This window comes from Mus caroli, chromosome 12 (genome assembly GCF_900094665.2).
Source record: "Mus caroli chromosome 12, CAROLI_EIJ_v1.1, whole genome shotgun sequence".
Lineage (NCBI taxonomy): Eukaryota > Metazoa > Chordata > Mammalia > Rodentia > Muridae > Mus > Mus caroli.
Window position 1 is genome coordinate 34,434,076 of NC_034581.1, and position 13,504 is coordinate 34,447,579.

At 38.2% G+C, this 13,504-nt stretch overlaps 1 protein-coding gene across 7 annotated transcripts in view; it reads left to right on the plus strand.

Moving 5' to 3' along the window:
• Positions 1 to 13,504, plus strand: part of Dgkb (diacylglycerol kinase beta) — a 710,085-nt gene that overhangs the window by 326,915 nt on the left and 369,666 nt on the right. For all 7 annotated transcript variants that reach the window (XM_029484790.1, XM_021178688.2, XM_029484791.1 and 4 more), the window contains one exon: positions 6,083 to 6,243. In XM_029484790.1, the coding sequence (XP_029340650.1) occupies positions 6,083 to 6,243 (161 nt within the window). The remainder of the gene's footprint in view (positions 1 to 6,082; positions 6,244 to 13,504) is intronic.

Here is a 13,504-nt window from a genome sequence, read left to right on the forward strand (position 1 = left end):
GCATTTTGTATTTTCTTTGATTGTTGTGCCAATGTTCTCTATGGAATCTTCTGCACCTAAGATTCTCTCTTCCAACTCTTGTATTCTGTTTTTGATGCTTGCATCTATGGTTCCAGATTTCTTTCCTAGGTTTTCTATCTCCAGCGTTGCCTCACTTTGGGTTTTCTTTATTGGGTCTACTTCCCTTTTTAGGTCTTGGATGGTTTTATTCAATTTTATCACCTGTTTGTTCATGTTTTCTTGCAATTCTTTAAGGGATTTTTGTGATTCCTCTTTAAGGTCTCGTACCTGTTTAGCAGTGTTCTCCTGTATTTCTTTAAGTGAGTTATTAGAGTCCTTCTTGATGTACTCTACCATCATCATGAGATATGCTTTTAAACCCCCGTCTAGATTTCCGGGTGTGTTGGGATGCCCAGGACTGGGTGGGGTGGGAGTGCTGCATTCTGATGATGGTGAGTGGTCTTGGTTTCTGTTAGTAAGATTCTTATGTTTGCCTTTTGCCATCTGGTAATCTCTGGAGTTAGTTGTTTTAGTTGTCTCTGGTTAGATCTTGTTCCTCAGGTGTTTATGTCAGCCTCTATCAGCAGACCTAGAAGACTAGCTCTCTCCTGAGTTTCAGTGTTCAGAGTACTATCTGCAGGTAAACTCTCCTCTTGCAGGGAAGGTGCCCAGATATCTGGTGTTCCAACCTGCCTCTTGGCAGAAGTTGTGATCCACTCACAGAGGTCTTAAGATCCCATGTAGGGTCTTGTGGACAGCCTATGGCTGTAAGCAGACTCCGTGCCCAAACAACCCCAGTGCTGGCGGGGACCGGAAGGGACTTGTGCCCCTGATCAAGCTGGGTTTTCTGCTTCCCTAATTTATGCAGTCTCTGGTCCTGAGTGGATTGGAGCAGCAGCTGTGTTCCACTCACTAGAGGTCTTAAGATCCCATGGAGGGTCTTGTGAGTAGCCTGTGGGTGTAAGCAGACTCCACACCCAAGCTACCCCGGTGTTGGCGGGGACCGGAAAGGACTTGTTCCCCTGATCAGGCTGGGTTTTCTGCTTCCCTAATTAATGCAGTCTCAGGTCCCGTGCAATTGGATTGGAGCAGCAGCTTTGTTCCACACACCAGAGGTCTCAAGACGCCCCATGGAGGGTCTTGTGGGTAGCTTGCGGGTGTCAGCAGACTCCGGACCCAAGCTACCCCTGAATGTTGGCTTTCTATTATTTATTTTGTAATTGAAGATCAGCCTTAGTCCATGGNGATCTGATAGGATGCATGGGACAATTTCAATATTTTTGTATCTGTTGAGGCCCGTTTAGTGACCAATTATATGGTCAGTTTTGGAGAAGGTCCCGTGAGGTGCTGAGAAGAAGGTATACCCTTTTGTTTTAGGATAAAATGTTCTGTAGATATCTGTTAAGTCCATTTGTTTCATAACTTCTGTTAGTTTCACTGTGTCTCTGTTTAGTTTCTGTTTGCACGATCTGTCCATTGATGAAAGTGATTTGTTGAAGTCTCCCACTATTATTGTNTGAGGTGCAATGTGTGCTTTGAGCTTTACTAAAGTTTCTTTAATGTATGTGGCTGCCCTTGTATTTGGAGAATAGACATTCAGAATTGAGAGTTCCTCTTAGAGGATTTTACCTTTGATGAGTATGAAGTGTCCCTCCTTTTCTTTTTTTGATAACTTTGGATTGGAAGTCGATTTTATATGATATTAGAATGGCTAGTCCAGCTTCTTTCTTCAGACCATTTGCTCAGAAATTTGTTTTCCAGCCTTTCACACTGAGGTAGTGTCTGTCTTTTTCCCTGAGATGCGTTTCCTGTAAGCAGCAAAATTTTGGGTCCTGTTTGTGTAGCCAATCTGTTAGTCTATGTCTTTTTATTGGGGAATTGAGTCAATTGATATTAAGAGATATTAAAGAAAAGTAATTGTTGCTTCCTTTTATTTTTTTTCATTAAAGTTGGCATTCTGTTCTTGTGGCTGTCTTCTTTTAGGTTTGTTAAAGGATTACTTTCTTGCTTTTTCTAGGATGTGGTTTCCGTCCTTGTATTGTTCTTTTTCTGATATTATCCTTTGAAGGGCTGTATTTGAGGAGAGATAATGTGTGAATTTGTTTTTGTGGTGGAATACTTTGGTTTCTCCATCTATGTTAATTGAGAGTTTGGCCGGGTATAGTAGCCTGGGCTGGCATTTGTGTTCTCTTAGTATCTGTAGAACATCTGTCCAGGATCTTCTGGCTTTCATAGTCTCTGGTGAAAAGTCTGGTGTAATTCTGGTAGGCCTGCCTTTATATGTTACTTGACCTTTTTCCCTTACTGCTTTTAATATTCTCTCTTTATTTAGTGCATTTGTTGTTCTGATTATTATGTTTCGGGAGGAATTTCTTTTCTGGTCCAGTCTATTTGGAGTTCTGTAGGCTTCTTGTATGTTCATGGGCATGTCATTCTTTAGGTTTGGGAAGTTTTCTTCTATAATTTTGTTGAAGATATTTGCTGGCCCTTTAAGTTGAAATTTTTCATTCTCATCTACTCCTATTATCCCTAGGTTTGGTCTTCTCATTGTGTCCTGGATTTCCTGGGTATTTTGAGTTAGGATATTTTTGCGTTTTGTATTTTCTTTGAGTGTTGTGCCGATGTTCTCTATAGAATCTTCTGTACCTGAGATTCTNTCTTCCATCTCTTGTNTTNTGTTGCTGATGCTCNCATCTANGGTTNCAGATTTCTTTCCTAGGGTTTCTATCTCTAGCTTTGCCTCATTTTGGGTTTTCTTTATTGTGTCTACTTCCCGTTTTAGGTCTAGTATTGTTTTGTTCATTTCCATCACCTGTTTGGATGTGTTTTTCTGTTTTTCTTTAAGGACTTGTAACTCTTTTGCAGTGTTCAACTGTATTTCTTTAAGTGAGTTATTAAAGTCCTTCTTGATGTCTTCTACCATTATCATGAGATATGCCTTTAAATCCGGGTCTAGCTTTTCGGGTGTGTTGGGGTTCCCAGGACTGACTGAGGGGGGAATGCTGGGTTCTGATGATTGTGAGTGGTCTTGGTTTAGGTTAGTAAGATTCTTATGCCTGTCTTTCACTATCTGGTAATCTCTGGAGTCAGTTGATATAGTTGTCTCTGGTTAGAGCTTGTTCCTCTTGTGATTCCATTATTCTCTACCAGCGGATCTGGGAGACTAGGTCTCTTTCGAGTTTCAGTGGTCAGAGCAGTCTCTGCAGGCAAGTTCTCCTCTTTCAGGGAAGGTGTACAGATATCCTGGTAGAAGATGAAGGACCGAAATAGGCCCTATCCCAGAAGCTGTTAGCTTCTGTAGTTCACATTTTCACCTGTGCAGATTAGTCTCAGCAGGATCCAGCAACCAAGATGTCTCCTGCAGTTGCTCAGGCAACTCCCTCCCAGGCTGGGTGGACACCTCTTCTCTGGCAGGGAAGGTGCCCAGATATCTGGAGCCTTAAACAGGGACTGTCTCAGAAACTCTGTGGCTCCCACCTGTCCCAGAAGCTATTAGCTTCTGTAGTCCACACTCTCACCTGTGCAGACTAGTCTTGGTGGAATCCAGGAACCAAGATGTCTCCAGCAGATGCTCTGGCAACTCCCTCCTGGGCTGGGTGGACACCTCTCCTCTCGTAGGGAAGGTGCCCGGATGTCTGGAGCCCAAAACAGTTGATTGTCTCAGAAGCTCTGTGGCTCCTGCCTGTCCCAGAAGCTGTTAGCTTCTGTAGTCCACACTCTCACCTGCAGAGACTAGCCTTGGTGGAATCTGGGAACCAAGATGTCTCCAGCAGATGCTCTGGCCTAGAATTTTCATTAGGACTTCAATATCATTACTATTTTTCTTCAGACTATTTATTTGTGCTTTAATTTTGGCTTATCACATGCGACAAGTAACTTATCCATATCATTACATCATTTATTTTAGAGAAGTAAAAATTTTAAGACTTTGTTTTAGAATCTTCTAATGTTCACTGGCATCTTTGGTATCATTTCTATTTTCCCTTCTAATTTCATTATTTGTAACCTTTCGTGTAATCAATTTGGGTAGGATTTTATCAACTTTTCATCTTTTCATTGAATTATTACTAGATGTAAAGCCATTAATTAGTAGATAGTTTTGTTGGATATAATTCTCTAGCTTAGAAGTTTAAGTATATCAGAGCTTGGAGAAAAATCATTCTATTCCTTCTGTCTTTAAAGTTTCTGTTGCTTAATTTGATATTACTCTATGCAACTACATTAAAATGTGACTTACCCTTACTATTTGCAGCTTTAAATACCTTTTTATAATATTTTTCTTCAATGTTTTTAGTGTTTTAATATTAAATGTTCTGGTAGTTTTTTTTTTTTTTCTGGTCCTACTTCATCTTTTATATGCCTCTTGAACCTCTATGGACATCTATTTCTCTATGTTTAAAGAATGCTTTTATTCAAAATATTTTCTATGCCTTTGACATAGTATTCCTTTCCCCATCCTATCACATAATTGAAAGGTTTGGACTTTCTTTTTTTTAAACCCCCTGAATAATCTGGGTTTTTGTTTTCAAATTAATCAATGTCCTGTTCTGTATGATCTAACTCTGGATCATCTCTAGAATCTTCCACAATATGTTGTGGGAGATATTTGCCAAGTACCTTCCCTGGTTTCAACTCTAGGTCCATTCTTAGGTCCACATCCCCTCTGGTGTTAAAAGTCTGAGCTTGAGTGGTTTACTATGGGACAAGACTCCTATTCTTCCTTGAGCTGGTGGTTCCGTTGCATGTTGTTGGACTCATTTTACCTTGGACACCTAAGCTTCTCTGCCTTTATAAATTCTGTTATATATTTTATGACATCTCTTCCTCTTCAACTAAATGTGAGAATATTCTTGTCAATTTCCTGATCACCAGCTTCTGAATGTGGAGCCCGGTAGCCTGGGGACCTTATTTTGGTTTGCCTCAGCTTCTGCCCTATATTGGGGAGGTGAGTGAGCTAATATGGAGGGAAGTTAAGAAACAAGCACAAAACCGGGCGTGGTGGTGCACGCCTTTAATCTCAGCACTCAGGAGGCAGAGGCAGGTGGATTTCTGAGTTCGAGACCAGCCTGGTCTACAAAGTGAGTTTCAGGACAGCCAGGGCTATACAGAGAAACCCTGTCTCAAAAACAAACAAACAAACAAACAAAAAACAAAAAAAAAAAAAGAAAAGAAGAGAAAGAAAAAGAAAAGAAAAAAAAAAGAAACAAGCACAGTAACATCTCCACAGTTAGTCTACACTCCTAACTAGATGGGTGGCATACATTCATGGATAAATATTAGAGAATATAGTTTATATCAAATCAACTTGGGGAAATGCACATTGACCATCCAGAGCTAAATCATTAAATCATGGATTTAGCAAGGAAGCCTTTGTAATAAGAACAAACACACAAACAAATGAACAAACAAATATATAACACATTTGTACTCATTCTAAGAAAGAGCAGCTCTGAGTACAGGGGCTAAATGTTATAAAAGTCAGGCATTTGATGCTTTATGTTGAAGGGTGGCTTCCCAAACAAGTATTCTGTGAGTTGTAACCATGTTAAAAACTTAACAACTAGCTATCCAGAAAGCATGGGAGCACTAAGAGTAGATAAATTATGAAATAGAATGAAATATGCCAAAAATGAACAGCTTATTTTCTTAATGTTGCTCTTTGTCACTAGAAGAAAACATGAGGAAAAAGCACAGATGGAAATTCTAATATGACAACTCAGTATGAGACTTCAGCAATAAGGTTGAATATGGCATTTTTTTATAAAAGGGTGCTCGAAAGTATAGATTTGCAAATTAACATTAATCTCATTTTAATGTATTGATACAAAAGTGTTAAAGGTACGTGGTAGAAATGTTTTTAACAGTTGGGTAAACTGAGGATTTATACTACAAAAAGAAAATATTTGTTGCAAATGAAATCTAAGCACAACATCTTGGTACAAGTTGTTGATTATTATATTAAACTTAGCATTAAAATGCACTAGTTGGCTTCAGAATAATTCTTATAGAAATCAAAGTCATGTAAGTGTGACTTCCTTTAACTGGTTTATATGCTGTCTCCTTCTAATATTGTTTCCATTAGGTTATGAAGGGGAAAATCTTATGAAGATCTTAAAAGACATTGAAAGCAGCACAGAAATCATGCTGGACAGGTGGAAGTTTGAAGTCACACCCAACGACAAAGATGAGAAAGGAGACCCCGTGCCTTACAGCATCATCAACAACTACTTTTCCATTGGCGTGGTAAGATTTGCCACTAAATCTTATTTATTGCTTGTCTTAAATACCAGTGAAATATCTTAATCTATGAAATTTTACTGATTATAAACCATTTATGTTAACATTTTGTTAGGAAATACTTTTTTCTTTCAAAATTTACATACTTACATTTATATCCAAGAATGTTCTTCCTTTCTGTTCATCTGTGTACCACTAATGTTCCTAGTACCCCTGGAGGGCAGAAGACGGTATTGTATCTTTGTGGTGAACTGCATTTAGAGATGTTTATGAGCCATGATGAGGTGTTAGAAATTAGACCCAGGTCTCCTAGAAGAGTATCCAGTGATCTTAAATGCTGACCCATCTCTCTTACCCTAGAAATGCTTGTTCTGTTGCATAATAACATGGCTTAAAATTCATTTAAAGGGAGATTATCAGCAAATGATAAATTTTATGACTCAAAGGAAAATACATCACTTCTGGCTTGACTGTTTCTGTTACCAAATGAAGCTTTGAATGATTGCTAGCATATGTATACATTGTTGAGTGTAAGAAGCATTCATGAAAATATATAAAAAGTATCTTATATAGTCAAAACCAAAAAAGTATATCACACACCTCCAACCTCTTAGGGTATATATTATCATTCCAAAATGTCAGAGTGAGGAAATACTGGATCAAAGCAAAACCAAAAACAGACTGAACAAACTATATACTCAGCATCTCTATGTCTGATGTTAAAGCTCTCCAGGTCTCCACCTCCTTTCATCTTTGTTGCCTGCAATACAATTCTTTCTCTTTGGATGGCTCCACTTCCTCTTAGTAGATTTCTTTGGCAGGAATCCCATGGCTCTGACATCTCTAATATGTTGGGATATCCAATACACTGTCAACTTTACAGCTTCTTCTTCGAATGTCTAGATTCACACATGAATTTTGGAGTTTCTCCAAAGGGCTTGGGTCACTTGTCCTGCTCTGTTCCCTATAGCACTGTAAACTCTGGTTGACTCCACTTCAGTGCTGCTGCCATTATTGGTGATTATCCCTCAGCACTGGCATCTCCAATGCACTAGGGTCTTCTACTGAAAATAGACCTCATCAATAACCTCTCATAGGCTCCCTTCATAATGAATGCCAAGCCTCAGTTTATTTGCATGACCCTTTTAGAACTGGGCTGTCAACTGCAAATGACTCTGCACCTTCACCAATAGCCTTCCCTGGCCTCTCACAGTGCAAAGCCTCAGCTTTCCATGACCGTTTCATGCCTTCAAAACCTGTACCATCTGGGTGATTCTTACCCATTATGAAGTACAGTTGCAGCATGAGGTAAAATGTTAGCTATCTCTGGAACACAGATTCCTTGTGCTCTCTAAAAACACTTACCAGAATATTTAACTTAAGCAATGCTGATCTCTTCTTAATCTCTGCTAATTTCTTAGCTCTAACTAACTAGCATGATTTGACCCACTAGTCCTTTCTATTCCCGAGTCTAAAGCCAGAGCCACATAGCTGAAACTGCAGAGTTCTGCAGCCTACTGTTGCTGGAACATGATTTTACTACACCCTAGCTATATTAAAACCTTCATTACCTAGGCTTGGTTGTCTTGGAACTTGCTCTGTAGATTGACCTTGAACTCAGAGATCTGCATGGTTGTGTATCCTGAATGTTGGGATTAAGGGCATGTAGAACCATTCCTGGATTTATACTTTTCTTCTTCTAGACTATACTCTGGGCCAGACTGGCCTTGAATTCAGAGATTTGCTTGCCTTGTCTCCTGGGATTAAAGATGTGCATTAACTTGCCCCAAGACCTCTTCACCCCATCCCCCTTCTCCTTTGCCTCCAAGAGGGTGTTCTCTCCACCCTCCTCACCTACCCCTCCTCACTCTCCCACATCCCCTTTGATTTTATAAGGGATTACAGCTAAGTGATTAGATGAATCTGAGAGGAAACTTTGGAACTTTTAGCATTGTAAAGAGTGCTATAAACTATGGGACTTTTTGAAGTTGTACTAAGTGTATTTTTTTATTATGCTATGGCTAGGTATGGCCCACTAGAGTCATATGCTTAAGCAAGCCTATAGAGGCCAGGGTATAAATATGGTGATTTGAATATCCCTGGGAGTGGCACTATTAGGAGGTGGGCCTTGTTGTGGTAAGTGCTGGAGGAAGTGTATCACTGTTGGGGTGGGCTTTCAGACCCTCCTTCTAGCTGCCTGAGCTATGGTCTGCTCTTGGCTTCCTTTGGATGAAGATGAAGAGCACCATGTCTGCCTGCACACTGCCTTGATTTCAACCATGATGATAATGGACTGAACCTCTAAAACTGTAAGCCAGCCCGAAGTAAATGTTGTCCTTTGTAAGAAAAGAAAATATATCTTATTTTTACATCTATGGTACAAATATTATAACATCCAACTAAGAATCTGTGACATAGATGCTCCTATTGTCAAGTTCTTAATAAATGAAATGAGAAATTTAATTTCTCTTAAAATCCTATGCATACAGAAAATTAGTGTTTGTCAAAAATTATACGAAAGATAATCCTTAAAATGTTTACATTTTATATATCTATAGCCAATAATTACAAAAATTAAAATAAGTTTTTGATAACATTATAATTTATTTATTTATTTCCACACAATGTAAATATTTCTCTGTTATATGCACTAATATTTTATAAAAAGCATTGGTTTATTATCTTATATTAATATTCAAAGTGCTATGAAATATAGCTTTATTAAATTTCTCATCAGAATACCTATTAACTTACCTTTGTACTGTTGTTTCTATCACACATATACATTGTATATGTGATTACATATATAAAACATGAAATACCGACATTAATAAATGCCAACCTTTAAACAATAATAACACAATGGTCATTGTTTGCAAGAAAAAATATAGGTTTGATCCTATTTAGAAATCCTACTATGTACATTCAGGTGAGAAATGCAAAGTTTGGCAAAATTTCCCTTCCTGATCATCTTCTTGCTTCCCACACATATTTCCACTTGTTTCATTTACATATGGAATTTTACTTACCTATGAAAATTCTAGGAATCACGAATTATACAAACGAGGGAAATTGGGTAATGCTTGTCTTCTAGAGTCTGAGTAATTTACTCAATATGATAATATCCAGTTCTTTCCATGTTCCTGGAAATGTTATGATTTCATATTGTTTACAACCTACTAAAAGATCCTTGTATATATACCATATTCCCTTTATCCAGTAATCAGCTAACGGACTTACGTGTAATAGACTACAGTGAAGAGTATATGTTTTAAAAAATTCTCATGTATAGTTATGTCTTTTAACTTTGACAAAACTGTCTGAAAAAAGCTACTTAATGGAGAAGGGGCTTTTTTTTTTTTTACATTGTCTGCACAATCCAATGTAACAAGTCACTGCAGCAGGAACTGAGTTCCTTGTCATATTCCATCCATATTTTGGAAGCAAAAGGCCATGAATTCTTGTGTTCTGCTAAGTTTTACCTTTCTCATCAGTCAGATACCTCAGCACATGAAATAATGATGCCCACATCATGGATATGTCTTATTACTTCAATTAATCCAGTCTCATACTCCTTCATAAGCATTCCCAGAGGGAAATCTAATGAAGAAAATTCCACGCAAGCATGTCAGGAGTCCCTTCTAACAAGTGATTTTAGATAACATCAAGTTTATGAAAAAGACTTTACCATGAAAACTTCATCCTTTGTCAACTTGACATTTGAAGTCATCTCTTTGAGTCATACACTCCCCATCCCCCCATCCTCTGCAGGCTCTCCATCATCTCCTAATATAGAATGCATTCAGACCAACATCAAGCTACCTTACTCTTCAGCAGTTCCTAAAAGGTTTAAAGTTTTTTTCTGAGACTCATTGCAATTTATTAACTGTGATCTCCTAGATTTAAAAATAATTGCATAGTTCGCATAGACAATGGTACATGATACATGGTCTCGTTAGAAAAAGTGATCGTTGAGTAATAGCAAGGAAAGATCAGATCAGAATAAGAATGACAACCAGCTGTGCAAACATCAAATACTGCACTCAGTGTCTGGTATCTTACTCATGATGTCATCATATATGCTCCAAAGTGCAAGGTAGTTCAATCACTCCAGCTCTGCTTCATGAGGCAATTTAGCATATCTCTTCTGCTGACTCCTTTCCTTAATTGCAGCTTTTTCTGAGTATAACTCCCATAATCTTGGCATTTCTAATATTTTAGGGTCTCTATTAAACTTAAGTTTAATCTTCACAGCTTCAGAGAGTAGCTCCCTCTGGCCTCCTTCCAAGGAAGCCAATCGTGCCTGGGATTATCATCTCCCTGAAACAGTAGAATAAGACTGTCAGAACCTCAATCCTGTATCATTCATGCATGCAATATAGCTCTATATGGACATGGCTGACAAGTTCTGCTGCCAGATTGCATGGAGTCTGTCCCAATCTGGACTTAGAGCTGTATGATTTTGCATGTCTTGGTGGCTCAAGCTGCAAAAAACCATCTTCCTAGGCATTCATTTTTCAGCAGGGAGCCTCTTTCTGATGTTTTCAACTCAAGCTATCCGCTATCACATAAATTTGAGTTTTCGCAGGTTGGAACTTTAATGGGTAGGTTTTCCCCTCTGGTACCTTTCCTGTTGGTCCAGTGCACAGAACGAAGTTGGTCTTTCACAATTTGTTTTCTGTACTTTTCTTTGCTATAATAAATTTATTCACAAAATTTTCATCAAGAGATCTCATATTTTACTGATTATTTTTTTTCTCTTTCTCCTGATATCTCTCTTGTCTACTATAGATTTGAATAAGAGAACAGAGTAACAACCATGCCATAGCCTGGTTTTAATGCTTCTGGATATTTCTTTTACTAAAGAAGTAGATCTGTTAATTCTGTATTCATTTTGCTCCATTTCTAAGATCATTGATCAAATGAAGCCAGATTCTTGACCAGAGTCAAATGAATGACCCCAAGGTCATGTCTCTATAGTGTATTTACTCTACTCTTAAACCACTTAAGCAATGCTTTCACTGTGTTCTTTTGCCAGCATTTTCATCTTTCAAGGTCCTGGCCATATGGTTCATTAATTTCTGGTTGCAGCATGTTAGGGATTTTGTATCAAGCAGCTGAAATGTCTCATATTCCTCACACAAACCAGTTCCACAGGCCTAAGAATTCCACAGTCACATTGATCACAGCAGTAACTGTGGTACCAGTTCTCTCTATCATTACTTTTTTTCTTGTGACAATGGAAGGAAGAAGTCCAAATTTAGAAAAGGTTTATCGTGGCTCACAGTTTGGAGGCTTATGCTTTCATAGTAGAATAGTCCTGGAGGAAAGAGTAACTCTGAATAATAATAAGAAGAATGCAAGTTTAGCATTCACTGCTGAAATTGCATCCATAGGCAGGAAACACAGATGTGTAAACACTTGTCTAAGATCACATTCTGCATTTTGTTCAGTATGGTTCTCTCCAGTGGTCAGACAGTCCCAACTATTCATCTTATTAGATGATTTATATATATATTTCTGTGCCTATCATTTCCGTAAATGTATAATACACTTTCTTATTCTCTCTATATTTTTCTCAAAAGTAAAAAATGTGTATACCATATCTTGATAATTCTGTATATCTTTTTTCCAAATGATCAAAGTTGTTATGTCTCTTTATTGACTTGTTTAATGGTTCGCTTGTGAACATTTCCTCCCTTGTACTGTAGAAGCTTATTTTAGATTTTGCTTTTTAAGATAGCTGGTGCCAACATTGTTGAGCAGAAGTTATACTTAGATATTCATTCTTCTCTTTCTCTTTGTTATTATGTGAGTCCATATGTCTTTGTGTGTAGGTGATTATGTGTGTATGTGATTATGTGTGTATGTGTGAAATTAAAAGTTAGACAATTATGTCACCTTTGGATTTTTATTCTGAATTCTTTTGTCTCTTCTGTTCATGTACAAATTCATATTTAAATAGTTATATAAAAATCTTTATGGACCTTATTAATGTTTAAGTGGCCCAGAGGTCAGGTCGAGCCCTCATGCAGCTAGGGATATGTAATAGTTTATTATATTACAATCTATGCGTCTTATTCCTGAGGTTACCTGTTGAATTTCTAGCTAGATTGTGGTTGCTTGCCCCTCATCAGCTTCAAAAAATCAGGTTAATCTTAGGTCACAGATATGTTCTGGCTTCCATTTATTTCACATCAAAAATTTTCTCTTAGAGTGGACGATTATTTTATAGCTTGTCACACCTTGGTGGTAGTACAACATCCATGAAACTGAGTGTATGGAAGCAGATCCAGTACTAGTGTTTTTAACTGCAATGCAATTTTTCCTGAATAAACTTGTCACTAGTGGTTATATGGCTTCCCAGTGAATTTCCAATCTCTTTCAATGCAGTAAAATTCCTTCTGCTTCTGGAGACAAGCAAGACTGTTATGAGAGAGAAAAGTAGTGAGGGGTCACTGTACAGGTCAGGAAGTCAACTCAATAGTTTTAATGAAGAGTCTTGGGTAAAATGTATTTGTATTATTGAAATTGAAAAATTCTGAAATGAAGAAACTGAATATTTTAACACAAAGTTTAATGTAAGGTTAAGTAAAAATAGTTTTATTAAAGGAAAATAATTAAAAATTTAAGTACAAAAATTTAGTGGTTAAAAGAAAATCATCAAATCCCAAACGAAATGAACAACTGAATTAAAGTAAGACATAGTATAAGGCAGAGAAAAACAGCAAGAAAAAATAATATTTTCTAAATCAAAATATGAGTCACTGAAACAATTATTTAAATATATTATGAAAATAATTGCCTCAGACAACCAGCCACCTTCGAGGCCAGAGGACAGGTGTCCGCACAACCTGGGAGACTTCTGACTCAGGTTCCTCGGGAGCCACCTTTGTTCCAGGACTCTGTGGCGGGCAGTCTGCAGGTGAGAGTGTGGACTACAGAGGCTAGCCGCTTCTGGGACAGGCAAGAGCCACAGAGCTCCTGAGGCGGTGCCATTTTCGGCTCCAGACAACTGGCCACCTTCCTGGCCAGAGGACAGGTGTCCACCCAGCCTGGGAGGCCTTTGCCTCAGGATCCGCGGTAGCCATCTTGGTTTCAGGACTCTGCGGAAAGTAGTCTACACAGGGGAGATTGTGGACTACTGAAACAACGACTTCTGTGACAGGCCAAAGCAACACAGCATCTCTGAAATATCCTGTTTGGGGCCTTGATCTTCAGCCAGGAGGAGGTCCAAACGCCAGATAACTGTGCACCTTCCCTGAAA